Here is a 23,309-nt window from a genome sequence, read left to right as displayed (position 1 = left end):
CAGGTTCTCTTCCTGGTGCCTGTATCACAGGTTTTGCATCCTCTTTGAGTTGTGTCTTGTATGTGAATAGTAGTGCTAAAACCTGTGCACACATCGCTGAATTTGTTGATAGTGTTCTTAGAATCATTGGACCTCATGCTTCACAGGACTGATGACCTAATTATGAATCCAAGCCCTCGGATACAATATACAATGGACAAAATAAATGGTGTTCTTCATGACCACACTCAGATTACAAGCACCATAACATTTAATGCTTGAACCATTATAATCTCTCAGAGATATTTTGTGATTTCTTCTAATCGGTTGAATTTTTACATTTTTTAATCGTGCTGATTAAATTGGCTTTGGCACCAGTGTCTAACTTCAATTGGACCACTGTACCGTTCACTTCCAAGTGGTGGCAGCCATTTGTCCTCATAACTGTTGAGCTCCACCCACCTCCACGATGATATAGCTTTCCAGGGCTCACAATGCTTTTAAATTCATTGTAGCTTTAAGTCCCAAACCAAAACAACTTTGGGCTAAATTTCTTTGCAAGCAGTGGAGACACCTCGTCTCCAATTCTTGAGCTAAGTAAGTGTTCCTATTGTTTGATGATCTCAACTTTCTGGCTGTTAACCCCTTAAGTCAACATGGCTCGAACTTTGTAAGTGTAATAGTCATTGAGATGTTTAAGTTGCATACATCCCATTTTCTATAGATAAACTGTAATCTTCCCAGAACTTAAAAATGTTGCTTAAGGGGCGGCATGTGGCGCAGTGGTTAGCACTGGGACTGCGGTGCTGAGGACCCGGGTTCAAATCCCAGCCCCGGGTCACTGACGGTGTGGAGTTTGCACATTATCTCCATGTCCGCGTGGGTTTCACCCCCTCAACCCAAAGATGTGCAGGGTAGGTGAATTGGCCACGCTAAATTGCCCCTTAATTTGAAAAAAAAATAATTGGGTACTCTAAATTTATTTTTTAAATTGTTGCTTAAATGTTACGATGAACCATAAACAGTTATTTATATAGTTATTTATTTTAAATGGAGCATCAGTTTGCAATATTTTTTAAGTACTGGAGAAGTCTTTGATGTCTCCAAAAAATTATTCCTCTCAGTTATTAATCCAACAAACAAAATGATGTTTCATCACTGGAGACTGTGTCTTCCACTGTGCTGACGGATGTGGGGCTGAGTTTTGAGTAATGATTCTGAACAGTGATTTTTTGTTTGTTTGTTTGCATCTGGAACAAAACTTGCCAAACAGCGGACACTGCCTTTATTTGTGGGCTTTGACCATATCTTTTACACAGAAATACTTGGTCCTGATCTTTAACCTGGTTGTTGGTGTGCAAGGAACTGCAGGATTAAAAAATGATGCATGGAAAAGCCCAGAGTGCAGAGAACACCTCAGCAACAGTGAGGCTGACAATCCATGGTCGCCACCAACTCTCAGAAACCTAAAGTTTGTGCTGAAATGGTTCAGATTTTGTAGCAAAAATGGTTTGGTTAAGGTACTTAGTTATTTATGCTTGCATAAACGATGATGCGACTTCAGGTCAGGAGCAGGCGTGCGATTAAATGCCAATGTCTGAAAGTTACTGCTGGAATTGTGCCACTCCACCGTGAAGGCTTTTCTTCGTCTGCCTCGCTACTGAATATCCTGACGTTTCCACGCTCGCAGGGTAGATAACAAACTAAACGCAACACATAACATCAAATTCTGCAAGTGCAAGGACTCTGTTAATACAAGATAATTGTTAATTACTACCAGTCAATTTAACTGGCACTGAAGTCTGGAATCTCTTTCCTTCAGGTATCAATTGTTTGAGTTTTTTTTTTTAAATGGAATGTTTTTGGTTTTTTTAATTTGTCCTTGGTTTCTCGCATTCCAACATTCAATTCCCTCACTTTCTGCACCCCGATTTGACACTGAATTCACCCCCTTCTAACTTACAGTTCCTTCTCAATATTCAGTGCCCCTCCCCCGCCCCACACACCTCAATCTGACCGGTTAAGATACACAGTTTGTGTCTCGGTGCACTCAGATCCCAGGTGCCATGTTTCCCCTCACTGGACAGCTATCAGCTCACAGGACTGGCAACTTTGAGTGTTTTGAGCGAAAGGGTTCAGCTGCAAGTCTAACTCGCAGAAGCCGGCATTAAGTGCTCTGCTGCAGAAAAACCTTTTTGTTATTTAACACTGTAAAGACCTACGACACCGTCTCCTACAGGCGTAACTGGTACTGCAAACGTTGAGCAATCCCACGGTGGTCTTGTTGAACAGGGGGCCATTTCCAAGTTGGATTTGGATTTGATTTATTGTCACGTGTACCAAGGCACAGTGAAAAGTATTGTTCTGTGAACAGTCCAGGCAGATCGTTCCATACATGAAAAAACATAGGACATACATAAATACACAATGTAAATACATAGACACGGGTATTAGGTGAGCAGATGAAGTGTGTCATAGAATTTACAGTGCAGAAGGAGACCATTCAGCCCATCGAGTCTGCACTGGCCCTTGGAAAGAGCAATCTCCCCAAGCCCACACCTCCACCCTCCTCGTAATCCCAACCAACCTTTTTGACACTAAGGGCAATTTATCGTGGCCAATCCACCTGACCTGCACATCTTTGGACTGTGGGAGGAAACCGGAGCACCCAGAGGAAACCCACGCACACACGGGGAGGATGTGCAGACTCCACACAGACTGTGACCCAAGCCGGGAATCGGACCTGGGACCCTGGAGCTGTGAAGCAACTGTGCTAACCACAATGCTACCGTGCGGCCCATAGTGTAGTACTACTCAGTAGACATTTTTAAAAGGTTAGTACGATTATAAGAGATGTATGAAGAGGATCTGAGGGACAGAGATCGCACAGAGTCGCCAAGCTCTGGGGCCCCACCTTGAGCTCACTCCAGCATGGTCCAGAACTATCAGAAAACGCAGCTAAAGGTTAATTTCCCCCCCCCCCCCCCCCCCCCACATCCAGTACAGTTAATCACTATAAGTCAGAATAATCTATAAAAGAGATGGGGCAGTGAATACTGACAGCAATAGAAATCCCAGCTTCTCATCTGAAAATGGAATACGAATTCAAAGATTCAAACCACGAGGTTTTCGTATGATTATCATCCATTTGGCTATTTATTTGAAAGAACTTCTGAATTAACCCAACTCCCTTCCTCTTTCCCAATCATCATGTAATTTTTAAAAAAATATATTTTTTATTCTCCTTTTTGCACATTTTCTCCCAAATTTACACCCAACAATAAACAATAATCAGTAACAAATATGTCAGTCCCCATATCAATAACAACGATCCCATCCTCCCACCAAACCCCCAAACATCAGCCCGCATGTTAACATAAAGAAATGACAAAAAGGAATCAGGAATCACCCATAGTCACCATTAACACATACAGTCGTCGTCCCCCCCCCCCCCAAATCACGCAATTTTTAAAATGCAAATTAATCGGCACTATATGCCAAAATTACCTTTATTACTAATCCTGTCTCGAGCGGTTTTTGAATATGCCGCTCAGAAATACTTGCAAAAAAATTGGTGGCTGGTTACAATAGGAGAACCACCCGAGAATGTTGAAAAGTGTTATTTCCAGACGGAGCAAAACTGAAGATTAAACTTTTCTCTCTCCCAGTTGCCAATTTCAAGTGACTTTAAAAAGGTTAAGTGAGGTGATTTTGAGTTAATATACAGCCGGAGACCACAGCGCCGTCTGCTGGCAGAAAATGGCAGAGCAAAAGCCTGGAATGATTTCTGATCCGTGAATTCTGTGGTGTTAGAGGGGTGGTGGGCGCGGACGGCTAATGTCATTCCTGTATTTAAGAAGGGACATGTCCAGGGAATTTACAGGCCCTCAGCTCAAAATCAGTGGCAGAAAAAATAATGAAATCCTTTCTAAAGGAGATACGGAAGACCATCTAGAAATGTGAAATCTAATTATGGCAGGCATAGATTTCAAAAGGGAAAATCTTGCTTTATCAAAACAATTTTTTTTTTTTTTTTTTTTAAAAAGAGTACCCAATTTTTTTTTTTTTGCCCGATTAAGGGGCAATTTAGTGTGTTCAAACCACCTAACCTGCACATCTTTGGGTTGTGGGGTGGGGGAAATCTTGCTCGACCAACCTCACTGAATTTGTCTCAAGATGGTAAGAGAGAGAGTAGACAAAGGTAATTCGATAGATGTAATTTATCTGGATTTTCAAAGGGCCTTTGATAAAGTGACCCAGAACAGACTAATAAATAAGGTCAGGTGACGTGGAGTCAGAGGACATGTGGTACAGTGGAATGTGAGCTGCATTAAGCAGAGAGTAGGGAGAGCAAAGGGTAGTTATTCAGAGCAGCAGAAGGTGGGATATGATGTTCTATTGATCAGTGCTGGAACCACTGCTGTTCACAATTTATATTCGAGAGTTGGATTTGAAATAAAAAATATAATTTCTAAATTTGTTGATTATGTCAAATTGGAGGAATAGTCAATACGGAGTGCTAGGAAAACAAAAGTAGTTTTAAGGGACTTATTTTTGTATTGGTAAACATAAGAAATCAGGGATCGTTTTAAGTGGGTTTAATTTAATGTTTCAGTGCTTGGAAGGGCAAAACCTATTGTTAGATTCATGTTGGACATGGGTATTTGTATGTGTGGGGGTTGGTTTCAATTCAATCTGTGATTTTATTGGGCATGAAGATTGATGCATGATCAATCACTACTGAAGTGAATTGTAGTCCAATTGAAGGCTTTATTGAACAAGTAGTTACCCCAGGAGCTCCGGTACAGAATGACTGCTGTGGGTGAAACACAGACTCTTATGCTCCACCTGCTGGGCGGAACCAGCAGGCAGGTTCCACCACTCATACTACAGTATAAGGTACATCCCACCTAGGTACCACAATACCCCTAGTATAGCCTACCTCAAATAAAGCTCAGGGCCTTGTCCGGTACAGAAGCTTTTAAGTTTTAGTTTAGCTAATTTGATTGCAGTTGGAGTTAGGTAGTGAGGGAGGAGGCAGTTCACACAGCTCTGCTCGATGCAGTTGGTTTTAGAAGGCTAAAAAGGGAACGTCTCTCTCAGCCTTGCTAGAAGAAAAGCGATACTATGGAGTAATAATTAAGAAAACAGATGCCATAAACCTAAAGTCTAGCTAGTTAAGGAAACTCGAGAAATTAAATATCCAGGAAGTCTGGAGTTAACAGAACAGAGAACACTAGGAACCAGAACAGATTACGGTTTAGTAAAGTCACAGAGAGCTGAAAGGGTGTTGGATCATGTGAGGCCACAGTAGTGTCAACAGGTTGGGCGACATTATTTGAAATAACTGTGAAAATCAGTGGCTGGACCTCGGAGTTTGTGTAAAAACCTTTAAGACAAAGGGAACCTGAAGGTTGAGAGATGTAAAACCTGAAAGTGAAACCTCGACGCAAACAGCGGAGGGAAAGCTTAATTTGAAAGAAGACCTGAAAGTGTGACTTTTGAAACCAAAATTTGAAATAACTCATGGGAAAGCCGGAGTTCAGTGAGACAAGGTGGCTCACGGTATAAGAATCATCTGGGGGGGATTTGGAGGAGAAATCCAGACATTCACTTGGGTTCAAAGAGCAGTGTGTCTGACCACAGTCATATTGTGCGCTTAAAAGGGACTTTGTGTGTTCATGAGACCACTGTAGCTCAAGATGTACTTTGTAATCTGTGTTAATCTTAACATCGGTGTATGTGGGGGGAGTGGAAAAAGAGGGAAAAGAGCACAGGAATATTGCATCATAATCCAATTTTTTCATATTTAATTTTTTTCTGTTGTTAAAACTAATTAGCAGTCCCATGACTCTGTTCCTCCACATTTTATAAGAAAAAAGCTACGGTCGTTTGAGCCAGGATTTCATCTAGGGATCTTCTCACCCCGTTGTCGCATCAGCCGGAATCATTGCCGGGGGTGGGAGGGGGATTACAACAAATTATAGGAGGACATTACAGAATAGGCAAAATAATTTGTGAATGAAGATCGATACAGTTAAGTTGAGATAGTACACTTTGGTAGGATGAATAGGGAGGTCACTTATTACTTCGAAGTTGAGGGTCTAGTTGGGGTAGAAGTATTAGAGGATCTTGCAGTATAGATACATGGATCATTAAGGTTCCGCCACATATCTAGAGGGATAGAATTGAAAAGCAGGGAAGTTATGCTTAACCTGTACCGACCCTTGATTAAACCACACAGTCCTGGTCGTCATGTTATACAAAAGGATATAAAGGCTCTGAAGAGGGTGCGGAGAAGATTTACAAGGATACCAGAAATACATATACATTCACATCAGGAAAGGGTGGAGAGGCTGAAAAATTAAGGTTGATCGAATCATTTTTTTAAAAAATTATGCAAGATTTAGATGGATAATGTTTACTCTTCTGGAGAAGAACATTATTAGGAGGCCATTTGTATAAGATAGTAAACTAAGTGATGCTGTAGGAAATTCAGGAGGAACATCTTTGCCTACAAAGTGGTGAGTGTGTGGGACCAGGGAGTGGTTTAAGTGAATATTATAGATGGATTAAAAGGGGAAGCTGGAGAAGCTCGCGAGTGAGGTAGGAACAGTAGTTCACAGCACCAGGGTCCCAGGTTCGATTCCCGGCTTGGGTCACTGTCTGTGCGGAGTCTGAACGTTCTCCCCGCGTCTGCATGGGTTTCCTCCGGGGGCTCCGGTTTCCTCCCACAAGTCCCGAAAGACATGCTGTTGGGTGAATTGGACGTTCTGAATTCTCCCTCCGTGTACCCTAACAGGCGCCGGAATGTGGCGACTGGGGGCTTTTCACAGTAACTTCATTGCAGTGTTAATGTAAGCCTACTTGTGACAATAAAGACTGGTTAATTTAGATGAGAACCTTGGGAAGAAGAGAGCAGAAAGAGACACTTGGGCTGATTGGGCCGAATGTAAATCCTCTGTAATCAAGGTCTTGGTCAGCACAGCATGATTTGAAACAAATGCATTCGAAAGGACGGTCCACCCTTCTTGTCCACCATGTAACCCGAGCAAAAAAGCAAAAGGAACATTCAGCGACCAAGCGTAGCCAGTTGCAAAACTCACAAAGTCAGGGTTGTAGGCCAGCCGGACGATGCCCATGCGGAAATCCATCGCCTGGTTCTCCAACATATCGACACGAACCTTTTCATCTTCAGTCTCGCCCACTATGGGGGTGAATTCAAATACAGGTTTATTCAAGTTGAGACAGAAAACAACAGAATATAGACTGAACCGCAATAGGTCATAGAACATACAGTGCGGAAGGAGGCCATTCGGCCCATCAAGCTTACACCAACCCACTTTAAGCCCTCACTTCCACCCTATCCCCGTAACCCAATAACCCCTCTTAACCTCTTTGGATACTAAGGGCAATTTATCATGGCCAATCCACCTAACCCGAACGTCTTTGGACTGTGGGAGGATATCGGAGCACCCAGACAAAACCCACGCAAACACGGGGAGTGCATGTCATACGGTGCATGATCCAAGTACTTACCGGAACGCAATAGTTCCCCACTCTGTGTTGACTCAGTCAATGTTGTTTTATTCACATCAACTCCACAAAGCAACAGGGAGCCTCTCAAGGCATTCATTATAATGTCATCGGGGTGTGGGCATTGTTAATCATCAGACTTCCAGAGTGTGTGTCAGGGCATGGAACGGAATGGGGGAAAAAAAGAAGCACTCCCTATTCCACAGAAGAAAGCATCCTCCGCAAAATTGAAGTTGTGAAGAGGACATTAACAAAGATAAAACTTGCAGCAGCAGATTATGTGGGCAGAATGCCATTTTATTTCGCGGTAGTGTTTTCTACTGCAAGACTGAGACACTTAGCCTGGGGTGACTACAGTATGATTTTCTTGCTGAAACATGCTGAAGCCAATAGTAGAGATACATCGCACCTAGTAGCAGTTGGAGAGGGTGGAGTGTTGATAAGACATTTGCATCCCTGTTACTATAGGTCTCGACCATTGCTTCACTTGACAAATTAAAAATAGGCAGAAAGAACACATTTTTCTGTGGAGGTCACTGCAGATTATTCTGGGGAAGGCAGGAACATCGTCTGGCATTAATGTAAAATGTGTGCAAAATGCCTTTTATGCGGAGGAATTTATTGTATTTTAAAAGTTATTTCTGCTAGGAATGCACAGTAGTGTACAATACTTAGTACATTGTTTATCCCGGGCAAAAATTTTTTAAAGAACCTAGTTCCAGCTTGAATGTTGATTCCTCTGGATGGAACGGGGCCACCGCAGTTAGTACTGCTTCCTCACAGCGCCAGGGACCCGGGTTGACTATTTGCATGGAGCTTGCACATTCTCGCAAGTGTCTGTGGGGGTTTCCTCCAGGTGCTCCAGTTTCTTCCCACAGCCCAAAGACGTGCAGGTTAGGTGGGGTTACGGGGATAGGGCGGAGGGGTGGACCTAGGTACGGTGCTCTTTCAGAGGGTTGGTGTGGACTCGATGGGCCGAATGGCCTCTCTTGCCGTGTAGGAATTCTACGGTTCACTCTTCTGTGGCAACTCGCGATTCACTTAATGCTGCAAATTCAGAGAACGCAATTAGGGTGTCGAGAGGAATTACTGCAATCTTTGCGAGACTTATTCAAATAATAATTCATTCATTTTTTTTGAGCCTGGACTACGTGGCATTTGTTCAGAATACCGTACAAGCTTCTCTTCTTTAAAGCAAACATGCAACTATTCGCTATTGCACTTACACGCAGGCCTAAACAGAAGGAGAGACCTAACCAGGTTGAAACCTGCTGGCTGCTGCACATGAAAGCAAAATGTTTGAAGACATGTGCAGTAACTTCAGGGAGAAACACTGCCTTAACCTGTTGTTGAAAGTTGAATTATGGCCTAATTTCTGCAGTGGGGCGGTGTTGGAATTGGATACAATTGGGTTAGATTCTTCAAAGATTCACTGTGTAACATTGAAATAATGGCATTTTATTATTCATTCATGGGATTTGGGCTTTGCTGACAAGGCCAGAATTTATTGCCCAACCCTAATTGCCCTTGAAAAGGTGGTGATGAGTGACTTGGAGGGGAACTTCATGGTGGTGGCGTTCCCAGGTGTCTGCTGCCCTTGTCTTTCTAAATGGTAGCAGTTGTGTGTTTGGAAGGTGCTTCCCAAGGAGCCTTGGTGAGTTCCTGCCCTGCATCTTGTAGATGGTGCACACAGCTGCCACTGTGCATCGGTGGTGGAGGGAGGGGATTTTTGTGGAAGGGGTACCAAGCAAGTGTGGCTGCTTTGTCCTGTTGTCTGTCGAGTGTTGCTGGAGCTGCCCTCATCCAGGCAAGTGGAGAGTATCCCATCACACTCCTGACTAGAGCTTTGTAGATGGTGGACAGGCTTTGGGGAGTCAGGAGGTAAATTATTCGCTGCAGAATTCCCAATCTCTGACCTGGGGTGGGATTCTCCAACCCCCCCCCCCCCCCCCGCCGGGTCGGAGAATCGCCAGGGGGCGCCGTGAATCCCACCCCTGCCGACTGCCAAATTCTGCGGCGCTGGGGATTTGGCAGGGGCGGCAATCGCGCCGCGCCCGTCGGCGGCCGCTGTCAGCGCACCCCCCCGGCGATTCACCAGCCCGCGATGGGCCGAGTGGCCGCCCGTTTCTTGTTGCCGGTCCTGCCGGCGTAAATTAGAGTAGGTCCTTACCGGCGGGACCTGGCGGTGCAGGCGGCCTCCGGGGTGGGGGAAATCTGGCCCTGGGAGGTGCACCCACGGTGGCCTGGCCCGCAATCGGGGCGCACCGATCCGCGGGCGGGCCTGTGCCATGGGGGCACTCTATTGTTCCGCGTCAGCCACTGTGATCCTCCGCGATGGCTGACGCGGAGAAGATCCCCCCCGCACATGTGCTGGGATGACGCCAGCACACACTGGCGCTCCCGCGCATGCGCCAACTTGCGCCGGCCGGCGGAGGCCCTTCGGCCCTGGCTGGCGTGGCGCCAAAGGCCTTTCCCGCCGGCAGCGCGCCAACCACTCCGCCGCGAGCCTAGCCCCTCAAGGCGAGGGCTTGGCCCCTAAAGTTGCGGAGAAATCGTCACCTTTGGGGCGGCCCGACGCCGGAGTGGTTCCCGCCACTCCATCCCGCTGGGACCCCCCCCCCGGGTAGGGGAGAATCCCGGCCCCTGATCTTTGCAGCCTCAGTGTTCATTTGGTCAGTCCAGTTCAGTTTCAAGTCAGTGGTAGCTGATAGTGGGGGAATTCAACCATTGATTCCTTTTCTTTATCAGTTAACTATTTAAGAACGCAAGACCAAACAGTCAATCGAGTCTGGTTCACTCTTCGACACGACCTGGCTGACATTGAGTTAAACTAGGAAATGGTGGTTTTGGGGGAGGGGGGGGGGTCGGTCGGTATAGTTTCAAAAACATTCACAGGACAGAGTATAGAAACAGCCAGAAATCCTAGTTCAGGTACGGCCGGTTAATGGCAAAACTACAAATATATTGGTTAAACCAGAAGAGAGAAATAATAAACGGGTGAATAAAGCTGAAGGAAAGTTTAGAGGGTGTGGCCCACATTGGAGCCCTATATGCAAATACACAGAGCGTAAGGAATAGATTAAATAAACTGCAGGCAAAATTCAAATTGGAGGTTTTGCGATTGTAGCCGTTACGGAGACAACACTGCGGGATAGTCAGGTCTGGAAACTAAATATACAAGAGGCTTACAGGACAGATAGAAAAAATGGTGGTGGGAGAGTCACATTACTGATTAATCTTTTATTATTGTCACAAAGGCTTACATTAACACCGCAATGAAGTTACTGCGAAAAGCCCCTAGTCGCCAAACTCCGGCGCCTGCTCAGGTACACAGAGGGAGAATTCAGAATGTCCAATTCACCTAACAAGCACGTCTTTCAGGACTTGTGGGAGGAAACCGGAGCACCTGGAGGAAACCTACGCAGACAAGGGGAGAACATGCAGACTCCGCATAGACAGTGACCCAAGTCGGAAACAGAATCAATTTACTGGTGAGAGAGGATACAATGAGGGAAAGCATCCAGTAGATACCTTGTGGGTGGAACCGAGGAACAGTAAAGGATCTAAAACTGCAATAGGTGTTGTGTATGGATCCCCTAGTGGCAGCTCAGAAGTGCTAGATTGTATATTTGCAGACATTAGGCAAACACGTCGCAAAGGCAAAGTATGGGGGATTTTCACTTTAACATAGAATGGGAGTCAAGCACCCATTAGAAAGGTAGCGAATTTCTGGAACCTGTCAGGATAATTTCCTACATCAGTATGTCCTGGATCCAACAGGGGGACAAACAATATCAGATTTAATAATGAGCCGGATTTAATTAGTAACCTAACTGTGCATGAACATTTAGCAAATAGTGATCATAACATGATCGAGTTCAATGTAATATTATACAGAGATATTATAATGAGATACAGAGCGAGTATATAACCCCCCCCCCCCCCACCCCTCCCCCTCCCCCAAGGAAACCGCTCCTCCACTTTCCACTGAGAAAAACAACCATGGACAACTAGAGGGTAGGGGCAGCATAAAACTAAATGGGCTTACAAAAAATGAGAAACACAGCACAGATCCAGACAAATTGGACAGATACAAAGACCAGCAAAGGGTCACAAAGCAGCTTATAAGAGGGATTATGAAAAGAAACTTGCAAGGGGCATCCAAATCGATGAGAAGAACTGTTTTAGTTATTATGTTATAGCGAAGAGCAATGTAGGCCCACTAAAAGTTGAAAGTGGAGATATTGTCATTGATAATGGGGAAATGGCACAAACTTTGAACAATTACTTTGCTTCAGTATTTACAGTTAAAAAGGTGGTCCCCAATAAATTAATAGTCGATACTGGAAAGAGACTTAATACAATTAACACATTAGCAACCAGGAAATCAATGGAACTGAAGAGTGACAAATTCTCACGACCCAACTGTTTCCATCCAGGGGTGTTAAAGGAAGAGGGGGAGCACATTGTGGATACCCTAACTATAATCTTCCAGAGTTCCCTAGATTCAGGATGAGTCCCGCTGGATTGAAACATTGCACATCTCACTCCACTTTTTAAGAAGGGTGAAAGGGGGAAACCAGGGAATTACAGACCAGTTAGCCTAATGTCTGTGGTTGGGAAATTGCTGGAGTCTATAATCAGGGATGGGGTAACTGAACACCTCGAAAAGTTTGGCTGATCAGGGAGAGCCAGCATGGATTGGTGACGGGAAGGTCATGTCTGCCCAATCTCAGTGAATTTATTTGAAGAGGTGACTAAGGTAGTGGACAGGGGAATGCCTGTGAATGTTATTTATATGGACATCCAGAAGGCATTTGATAAAAGTCTCACATAAGAGAATGTTAACTAAAGTAAAAGCCCACGGAATTGAGGGTAAATTACTGAGATGACTGGGAAACTGGTTAAATGCCAGGCACCAGAATGTAGGGTTAATAGGCAGGTATTCAAATTGGCAGGATGTGACTAGTGGTGTACCACAGGGATCTGTGTTAGGGTCTCAATTGTTCATATTATTCATTAACGACTTGGATAATGGCATAGAAAGTCATATATCGAAACTCGCTGATGACACAAAATTGTGGCGCACTGTAGGCAGTGTAGATGACAGCATAAAATTACACAGGGATATTGATACACTAGGTGAATGGGCAAAACTGTGGCAGATGGATTTCAACATAAGCAAATGTGAGGTGATCTACTTTGGAACAAAAAAGGATAGATCGGGCTATTTTCTAGATGGTGTGTAGCTAATTCATTGGATGTCGAAAGAGATCAGGGAGTTTTGCTGCATAGATCTTTAAAATGCCATGAACAAATGCAGAAAGTAATCAAGAAGGTTAACGGGATGCTGGAGTATAAAGACATAGAGGTTATGCTGCATCTTTACAAAACTTTGGTTAGATCCCACTTCGATATATTGGCCTTGGAGGAAGTGCAACGTAGGTTGACAAGAAAGATACCTGGACTTCAGGGGTTAAGCTTTGAGGAGAGATTATACAAATTAGTCCTGTTTATCTGTCGAATTTAAAAGGTTAAGGGCGATCTGATCGAAGTCTCCAAGATATTCATAGGGAATGACAAGTTGATAAAGATAAATTGTTTCCACTTGGTGGAGATTCTAGAACAAGTGGGCATTGTCTAAAAATTAGGATCAGACCGTTCAGGAGACATGTAAGGAAGCTCTTCTACACACGAAGGGTGGTAGAGGTTTGGAACTCTCTCCCACAAATAGCAATTGTTGCTAGATCAGTTGTTATTTTAAAACCGAGATGGATAGTTTTTTGTTAAGCAAAGATATTAAGGGATATGCACCGAAGTAAATGGAGTCAGGCCACAGATCAGCCATGATCTCATTGAATGGTGGAGCAGAGTAGAGGGGCTGAATGACCTGCTCCTGTTCCTACGATCCGAAAACACCACTTTCCTCCTGCCTCCTGCCCCCCCCATGTCCCTCGTTCCCGAGACACCAAAAATCTTGCAGTCTTAAAAATTATTCAATTTAATTAACTAACAGAAAGAATTTAGAAAGGGGATTCAGCACTAACGGGCACGTGTGCAAGGAAATAAGTGAAGCTTTTCGATGAAATTTCACAATTTGACAGAATCAATTTCTTCCCATTTATATTTTCATTACCACTATTCCAATATAATCTGCACAGGAACTGGTGCATAACTAATTAATGGTCAGCCAACCTGTACTAATAGCTAACAAATTAATAAGAATGAGATTTTTCAAAGACAAAATGAAAGGAACGGAGCTGGTCAAATGGATTGGAAACAAATGGTACAAGCCGCACTGTGAAGGAGGAACAGATGCCTACATTCCGCAAGATTACTGGTGCAAAAAGTAAGCTGAATTTTGGCACGTCGTTAAAGAAAGAGGCACATACAGTTGTGTAGAACAAACTTACCAAGTTTGTGTTTCCTCGCAATGTAGCGCATTATAGCATTGCTCTGAGTAATTTTAACATCCCCATCAAACAAATAAGGGAGCTGGAAAAGAAAAGTGTTCACATCATCATAATGTTGGACATGGATGCACTCAACCAGCCACAGAACAGATGGTCTATGTGATTATAATCAGCATTTTATTTAGGTCAAACACTCAGTGATCATTTAGCAGGTTTTGTTTGTTTGGTGGCACGATGGGAGGAGACAACACGAAGAGAAGACTCCCCCTGGAAACCCGACTTTTGTTCCCTTTTTTCCGGCAGCAGGAGCCTTTACCTTCTCGGGAAAATCCTGAAATTTTGCAGTGTAGAGGTCTCTCATCTCTGCAAGGCCCAAGGGAGGCAAAGCGAAGAAAGAACTGGTCCGAATCCCATCGACTGAATCTCAGGCCTCTTAGGGATCAACTAGAGGCAAGATGGCAGAGGCAGCACCTTCTCCAACCACTCCACTAACGGCCGAAGCTCTCGCCAGAATTTTGGCGATCAAGCTCGATAAATACCGACAAAGCTTGTCGGAAAGATCAATTGTGGATCTCTCTCTCTCTCTCACCGCCCCCCCCCCCCCTCCGAGAGTTAGACTGGGCCCATCGCACGCTTTGACCTGTTCGTGGAGAGCGGCTTGCCAGTTCCTGAGAGTTAGCGGACAAATTTCAGTGACCTAAGCTCTAGTCTTTTTTCATTACTTTCAGGTTCTCGATTTATCCTGGAAGGCTTTCCCTTCCTTTCCTCTGGCTCCGGCCTCCCTGCTGAAGAGGATTCTCTCCTCAGCTCAGCTGGGCAAGAGGTTTATCTCACACCTATTTGGCTATCTCCCCTCTCCTCTTAAGTGGGGCGAGGGCAAAATGGGAGTGATCAGAGGTTTGGATAGGGTGGACAGTGAGAGCCTTTTCCCTCGGATGGTGATGGCTAGCACGAGGGGACATAGCTTTAAATTGAGGGGAGATAGATATAGGACAGATGTCAGAGGTAGGTTCTTTACTCCGAGAGTAGTAAGGGTGTGGAATGCCCTGCCTGCAACAGTAGTGGACTCGCCAACATTAAGGGCATTCAAATGGTCATTGGATAAACATATGGATGATAATGGAATAGTGTAGATGGGCTTTAGATTGGTTTCACAGGTCAGCGCAACATCGAGGGCTGAAGGGCCTGTACTGCGCTGTAATGTTCTATTGTCTATTGAACTGGGCCCTATACTCACTAACCAGGCTTAGAGAGAGGTCCTTTACAGGGTCAACTCCATGTCCTCATGTGCCCGACTGAGCCTAATTCAGTTCAAGGTGCTGCAGAGGATGCAGCTGACCACGGCGAGGATGCGTGGGTTTTATCCAAATGTTGAGAACAGATGTGCTTGCTGTTTGCTTGCCCCCACTGATCATACACGGATGTTTTGCTCCAGCCCCAGACTGGCCAGTTCCTGAGCTTCCTTTTTTAGCACCATGTCGGAGATACTCCGTTTTGAATTACTCCCATGTCCGCTGGGAGCCATATTTGGGCTTTTAGATTCACCGGCAGTTCACTCTGGGGTAGAGGCGGACGTTGTCACCTTTGCCTCACTGATAGCCCGGAGGGGAATACTGTTCGGTTGGAGGTTTGCCGTTCCGCCCAGTGCCTCTGGCTGGTTGGGGGATTTAATGTCCTTCTTGCGTTTGGAGAAAATTAAATTCACCATCAGGGGCTCAGTGGAGAGATTCTACCCGAGATGGCAACCGTTTATCTCCTTTTTCAAAGATCTAGACACCGTCAGCTGTTAGGGGTTTTAGGTATCGTGTTTAAGGTTAGTTACTTTTTCTTTGTTTGTAATATTTGCATTCTTATGTTTTAGTTGAATGTTAATGTATAAAACTTTAATAAATATCTTTTTTTTTTAATTGTTTGTTTAAAAAGATGTATAGACTAATCTGTGTTATTGTGCCTCCAAAATTCAATTTGAATTAGTATCAAACAACAATTGATTATTTTATCCGTCCCTTTGATGCACGAATGGTGTCACTGGAAAACAGCACGGTGGCACAGTAGTTAGCACTGCTACCTCACAGAGTGAGGGACCCGGGTTCAATAGTAATACAATTAATAGTCTTTAATAATGTCACAATTAGCTTACATTAACAGTTACTGTGAAAATGCCCGAGGCGCTACATTCTGGCATCTGGTCAGGTACACAGAGGGAGAATTCAGAATGTCCAATTCACCTAACAAGCACATCTTTCGGGACTTGTGGGAGGAAACCGGAGCACCCGGAGGAAACCCATGTGGCCTCATGTGACTGTGTGGAGTTTGCACTTTCTCCCCGTGTCTGCGTGGGTTTCCTCCGGGTGCTCCAGTTTCCTCCCACAATTCCAAAGGTTAGGTGGGGTTACAGGGTTTGTGGGATAGGGTGGTGAATGGGCCGAGGTAGGGAGCCCTTTCAGAGGGTCGGTGTCGACTTGATGGACCGAATGGCCTCCTTCTGCACTGTAGGGATTCGAAAAGTTAATTTTATCATTAAATTGGCAAGTTCTATACAGTAGATCTCGCTGTGGATTAAAATATTATTCACAAAGACATCACCGAGCCAGTTATGATGGCACAGTGGTTAGCACTGCTGCCTCACAACGCCAGGGACCTGGGTTCAATTCCCACCTTGGGTCACTGTATGGAGTTTGCACGTTCTCCCAGTGCCTGTGTGGGTTTTCTCCGGGGGCTCCGCTTTCCTCCTACAGTCCAAAGTTTAGGTGAGGTTATGGGGATAGGGTGGGGGAACTGTGCTTGAGTAAGGTGCTCTTTCAGAGGGTCGGTGTAGACTCGATGGGCCGAATGGCCTCCTTCCACGCTGTAGGGATTCCATAATGCTGAAAATTTGTCTCCACCTTCCACCGCTCACTTATTTGAGGCGTCAGTGGGCAAGATATTACCAATACTAATAACCAGCTGGGTACGTTATTTCCAATGCGTACAGCATTCACCGGCATTTCAGGTCCTTTGGGAAGTGAGACAGGGTCAGCGTATTTTAAACACAATTGCAATCTGTAACTGATGATTCCTTGCAAGGTACTGAGGGTAGAAAAATCAAAAATTCGAAATCTAATGGAATTAAGAGAGCCTGAGAACTAAGTAACATCCATTCCAGAAAGATACGACGTGATAGGGGGACAATCATCTTCAAAAAAATTAGTGATTTTCTTTCTCATAAAAACGATGACGTTAGCAGTGGGGTTCATTCTAAGATTTATGCACAAGTTAATGAAACAAAACGATGTTCTGTCGAAACCAAGTACACAACAGCTGGAACAGGCACAGAATTTTCTTTACAAAAACCTTGAATTCCGGGATTTGGGTCAACACTTACGTTTGGGAAGTCCAGTCCGAGCTTCGGCTTGACATCAAACCAGCAGCTTTTGTCGTAATTCGGAGCTTGAAAAAGGTTAACACATTCAGAAAAGGTCAGGATTCTGTTAATGTATTGCACTGTCGAAGTTACTACATAAATCAGCTCAATATCAAATACCCAGAGAAAAATGTTTAGAATGAAATTCTCAAACCAGTAACCCGTGTTTAAACTGCGTCAGAAAGCAAGAAATAGTATTTGAAAGTATTCTCCAATGCCTCTTTCCCCTCCCCCCGTATTTCAAATGTGACAAGTTGGGCCTGAATTCGAGCAACATGTTGCACATTGTTACAGCAACATTAACATTTTTATGGTATCAAAGGCCATTTTAAAACGTCATGACAATCAGTTTCTGTGTCAATGTTGCAAAGCGACATGCAGTTTGGAAACCTGCCCAAAATAATTTTTGAATGCGTTAGTTAACTAACTAGTTCTGCTTTCTGATGACAGAAATTGAACCCTGAAACCTAAAAAAAAATCCCTTTTTTATATTAGTTTCGGGGATTAGGAGTGTCGCTAGCTAGGCCAGCATTTATCGTCAGTCCCCAACTGTTGTTGAGATGGTAATTGTGAGCTGCATTCTTGACCTATTAAGTGACACATGGAACACAAAGTCAGTGTGCAGATTGACCTATTAGAAAGGCAAATGGCACGTTGACTTTTATTTCAAGGAGATTTGTGGGCAAGACTACGAACAATTTCACAAGGGCCACAACTAGGGCACCGTGGTCAGTTTTGGTCTCAATATACAAGGAAGAAAATTCGGATCTGGAGGCTGAACAGTGAGCGTTCACTAGAGATTGGTTCTTGGATGAGTGGGTTGGTCTATGATGGAAGGCCGACTGAATTAGATCTATACTCTCGAGTGGAGAATAATAAGGGGCGATCTCACTGATACACAATTCCAAAGGGTCGAGACAAGATCGACACTGATGCTCTGGAGTGGCATCTAGAATATCGGGGAAAAGAGGCCGACCATTTAAGACTGAGATGGGGAGACATTTCTTCACTGAAAGGACTGTGATTGTATTGAGTGGCAGAGCAATCCCGAGTGGCAGATGCTGCCACATCATGGCCGGGATTCGCTAATCCCACAGCAGAGTGTCCATGCCATCGTAAACGCCATCGACCCTACGACTAATTCTGGCCCGCAAAAGGGGCCAACATGGCACTGGAGTGGTCCACGCCACTACCGGCGTGAACTGTGCGCAGTGGCACCGGCGCCAACACGCGCATGCACAGTGCCTTCCTTCAATGCGCCTGCCCCGACGCAACATGGCGCAGGAATACAGGGGGCGGCGCGGAAGAAACGAGGCTCCCAGCCAGAGAGGTCAGCCCGCCGATTGGTGGGCCCCGATCGTGGGCCAGGCCACATCGGAGGCCCCCCCCCCCCCACCCCAACCGGGGTCGGACCCCACCTCCCTCCCCCTCAGGCCACCCCTCCGACCCTTCCACACCGAGTTCCTGCCGGCTGAGAGCAGGCGTGGACGGCGCCGGCGAGACTCATCTTTTTCACGACGGCCGCTCGGCCCATCCCGGGCATAGAATCGGTGGGCCGGCCGTGCAGAGTGGCCCCCGACCGGTGCCGCGCCAAGCACACCGGCGCCAATTCTCTGCTCTGCGGAGAATTGCGTGCCAGCATGGCACGATTTGCGCCAGTCATGTGTATTCTCCGGCCCGGCTCCAGGCTGAGAGAATCCTGCCCCATACGTTCTTTGTAAGGCACACGTTACTTGCCACTTACCATCCCGAGCCGGAATGAGCTTGGGGCTGGGACAACAGTGGCCTCTCTTACATTGAACCAAAAATCTGCAGGAACAGTTAGCATTTGCCAAATCATACAAAGGATAGCCAATGTTCAAGTAGATTGTGTTGGGACATGCCAGTGACTGACAGGTGAGGAGGCATGGTGCAATCCCAAATCACATCACAACCCACTTTATTAATTCAGTGAAACTTCACATCATAACTTCACAGACAGAAACACAATTACCTTCTCCACATGAATAGAACTGCTCTTCATATTCTGTTCCACAATATTCCAAAAGCAAGCGGATTGGCTGTGCCAACTACACAACAAAGACTCAAATCAGATGGTGTGCAAGACTTGAATTTAATTAGCATTTTCAAGAAAATCGACAAGAGAAACATTAGAGCTACTTTCTCTTTTTTTTTAAATTTAGAGTACCCAATCATTTTTTCCAATTAAGGGGCAATTTAGCGTGGCCAATCCACCTAGCTGGCACATTTTTGGGTTATGGGGGCGAAACCCACACAAACACGGGGAGAATGTACAAACTCCACACGGACAGTGACCCAGAGCCAGGATCGAGCCTGGGACCTCGGCGCCGTGAGGCAGCAGGGCTAACCCACTGCGCCATCGTGCTGCCCCTGCCATTCTTAAAGACATTGCTGTTACTTGTAAAGTGCCAAGACACATTATACACACAGCTTGGAGCAAATACAAACTAGTCTTCACGTGTATCACAAATAAATAAGTGAAGAGGGTTAGAATTGTTACTGTGGCACTGGATAGTTTTGGATCCAGAGGTTTCCTGTGCCTGTATCCGTGACTGATGATGATTTAAGCAGACTGTATTTGTGGTTCAAATGAAATTATTGCATTTCTGGAGCTTCTCCAGATCCATTTTAGCACCAGACACACACACTTCAAAACTCTCCCATCGCGGCAGGGGGGGGGGGGGGGGGGGGGGGGGAGCAGTGCTATGTGAAGGGAGAACCAAATCCCTTTCAGACAGCAGGTAGAGTCTCAATTTACAAAAGATTCTGAAACACGTGGCAGAACTGCAGGACAAGCGAGTTCCAGAGAAAGGCACCATTGAGAGAGCAATCATTTATTTACAGAGGACCACTCGGTGCATGTTACTGGGGGGGTGGGGGGGGAAAGTGCAGGGATCTACACATTTAAAATAAAAATTGATATATTTTGCAAGAAAGCCAGCCAATTTGAAATGGCAAAATAAAAAATTGAACATGGCTGAATCAAAACCTAAAGTTCTCGGGTGCTCATTTGGCCTCTTAACCATAACAAAAAGCCACCAGATGCAGGAAAGTTGAAAAAAAAAGCACAAAGTGCTGGAAATACTCAGCAGGTCTGGCAACATCTGTGGAGAGGGTTAATGTTTTGGAAGTCAAATACGACTCTTCTTCGGGAGTCACATTGGTGCCTCATGGGACCAGAGTTCAATTCCGGCCTAGCCAGTTTGCATTTTGCAAATCACCCCAGTGGGTTCCCTCTGGGTGCACCGGTTTCCCCCCAGTCAAAACATGTGCAGGTTAGGTGGATTGGCCATGCTAAATAAATTGCCCCTTGAATGTCTAGTGACGTGCACGATAGGTTAATTGCATGGGTTTCCTCCGGGTGCTCAGTTTCCCCCACAAGTCCTGAAAGACGTGCTGTTAAGCGAATTAGCCATTCTGAATTCTCCCTCTGTGTACCTGAACAGGCACCGGAATGTGGCGACGAGGGGATTTTCACAGCAGCATTAACGTAAGCCTACTTGTGACAGGAATAAAATAAGAAACGGATTGGGCAGAGAATGGACATAGGTAGAGTGCTCTTTCGGAGAGTCAGTGCAAACCTGATGGGCTGAATGGCCTCCTTCTGCACGGTAAGGATTCTGTGACTCTAAATGCTAATTCTGTTTCGCTCTCGCCACAGATGTTGCCTGGCCTGCACAGTATTTCTAGCTCTTCCTGTGTTTTTATTCCTCGAACCAGCATTAGCGCAGTTTTAAATCATGAATGGAAACAATGGGTGCAGACTCAACTGTTCGACTACAGGATAAGAATCAGGAAATGAGGCAGTATATATGAAAAAAAATAGTCACTGAAGAATTGTCCTAGGAAGGACCAGGCATGCCAGTAATCCTGCAAATGTTTTTTATAATATTTTCACCATTCCTGCAATACTCCACCCTCTAACATTTGAGAGCCATAATTTCAAGGCTTGTAACCACTACTTTAGAAAGCGGATTTACAAAGCACATGCAGGGGTCGTTATAAAACTTTGGGCATGATTTGACCATCAAAGTTGCAAGTTCATATCCTGCTTCAGTCCTCCACTGCTGGCACTACCAGAGGCTTTTCTACATTGTTTGCAAAACATTAACCTAGGTTGCAATTTATGCGGAAATATTGTAACAGCAATATCGCGTCTCCATCCAAAAAAAATAAATCACATGTTTAACATAAGAGCGCCCAGATTTTTAAACTCCCAAGTCCACGTTCTGCAAGAAAATAAGCCACCAGCCTTTCCAAAACTTTAGACTAAACAGGAAACATTGAAACTGCAAAAGGATGTTGCGGTGCACTTGAAAGACGAAGATAAAATATCACTTCGGCAGAGGAGATAGAAACACCGGGGACGCGGGAAGTATTCCCGGTATCCAGTGCGAATGGAAAAGTGAAAATTATCCGTGTGGAGTTTGCACATTCGCCTCGTGTCTGCGCGGGTCTCGCCCCTCCCCCACAACCCAAAAAGATGTGCTGGGGAGACGGATCGGCCAGGCTAAATTGCCCCTTAATTGGGGGAGAAAAAAAATTGGGTGCTCTAAATTTATTTTATTTAGAAAAAGAGTAGATTGTGGCAGGAGGTGTGGAAAAGGTGCCGAGTAAAAGGGGGGGGGGGGGGATATTTAGCCCCAAACTGACTTTCCTCATCTGTTACTGCCTGGCTCCCAAACAGCTGACCTGGCGCCATCCCTTCCCGAGGGCTCTTCCCAACATCCCGGTGGCATCCCAGAAATTCTAAACCTTCTTCAACACCGCAGGACCCGTCCCCGATTAACCGGGAGCCGGATGGGATTGGGAATGATTCCCATTCCCGCCGCCACTGCAATTCCCCGACTGGGATTGAGTGGGAACAACATCCACAAACAATAAAAGCCAGACCCAGCGGGAAAGCAGCTTCCGCCGCCAAATCTCAACCAAGGCCCCGACATGAAGAGTCTTTGTGCAGAAAGCAGCGGGACTTTCCCGACCGGGACTCCGGCGACGGGCGAGTTCCATCCCCGGGACCCGCTGCTCCCGCTCCTTACCCCGCGGATGTCCCAGTAACCCAGCTTCATGGCCATGGTCTCAAATCGCAGCTTCTCCCTCACAATCCGACTGAAAACACTCTGAGCGAATCGTGAATCCCGCCCCTCGAAAGAGAGTTTCCCGCCCCCTCAACAGCCAGAATCCCGCCCCCCGAAAGCTGGAATCCCGCCGCCCCCTACAGCCAGAATCACGCCCCCTCTACAGCCAGACCCCGCCCCCTCTAAAAGAGAGTACCCCGCCCCTCTACAGCCAGAATCCTGCCCCATCTACAGCCAGAATGTCGTCCCTCTACAGCCAAAATCCCGCCCTCTCTACAGCCAGAATCCCACCCCCTCTACAGCCAGAATCCTGCCCCATCTACAGCCAGTGTCCCGCCCCCTCTACAGCGAGAATCCCACCACTCTACAGCCAAAATCCCGCCCCCTCTACAGCGAAAATCCCGCCCCCTCTACAGCCAGAATCCTGCCCATCTACAGCCAGAGTCCCGCCCCCTCTACAGCCAGAATCCCGCCCCCTCTACAGCCAGACCCCGCCCCCTCTAAAGAGAGTACCCCGCCCCTCTACAGCTAGAATGTCGCCCCTCTACAGCCAGAATCCCACCCATCTACAGCCAGAATCCCACCCCCTCTACAGCGAGAATCCCACCCCTCTACAGCCAAAATCCCGCCCCCTCTACAGCCAGAATCCCACCCCCTCTACAGCCAGAATCCTGCCCATCTACAGCCAGTGTCCCGCCCCCTCTACAGCGAGAATCCCAGCCCTCTACAGCCAAAATCCCACCCCCCCCTACAGCCAGAATCCCACCCCCTCTACAGCCAGAATCCTGCCCCATCTACAGCCAGAGTCCCGCCCCCTCTACAGCCAGAATCCCGCCCCCTCTACAGCCAAAATCCCGCCCCCTCTACAGCCAGAATCCC

General features: G+C 45.9%; 1 protein-coding gene across 1 annotated transcript; it reads right to left on the bottom strand.

Moving 5' to 3' along the window:
* Positions 1 to 6,827: 6,827 nt before the first annotated feature.
* Positions 6,828 to 22,538, bottom strand: LOC140393711 (glutathione S-transferase Mu 5-like). The gene is made up of 5 exons (XM_072480022.1): positions 22,392 to 22,538; positions 19,325 to 19,400; positions 17,293 to 17,357; positions 13,929 to 14,010; positions 6,828 to 7,186 (listed from the first exon to the last, which is right to left on the bottom strand). The coding sequence occupies exons 1-5, from the start codon at positions 22,425 to 22,427 to the stop codon at positions 6,843 to 6,845; spliced, it is 603 nt and encodes a 200-aa protein (XP_072336123.1). The 5' UTR covers positions 22,428 to 22,538; the 3' UTR covers positions 6,828 to 6,842.
* Between the last annotated feature and the right edge of the window lie 771 nt (positions 22,539 to 23,309).

The sequence above is a fragment of the Scyliorhinus torazame genome, chromosome 17, assembly GCF_047496885.1.
Source record: "Scyliorhinus torazame isolate Kashiwa2021f chromosome 17, sScyTor2.1, whole genome shotgun sequence".
Taxonomy (NCBI): Eukaryota; Metazoa; Chordata; class Chondrichthyes; order Carcharhiniformes; family Scyliorhinidae; genus Scyliorhinus; species Scyliorhinus torazame.
The sequence above is the reverse complement of the archived record's forward strand: the minus strand, read 5'-3'. Positions and strand labels throughout refer to the sequence as shown.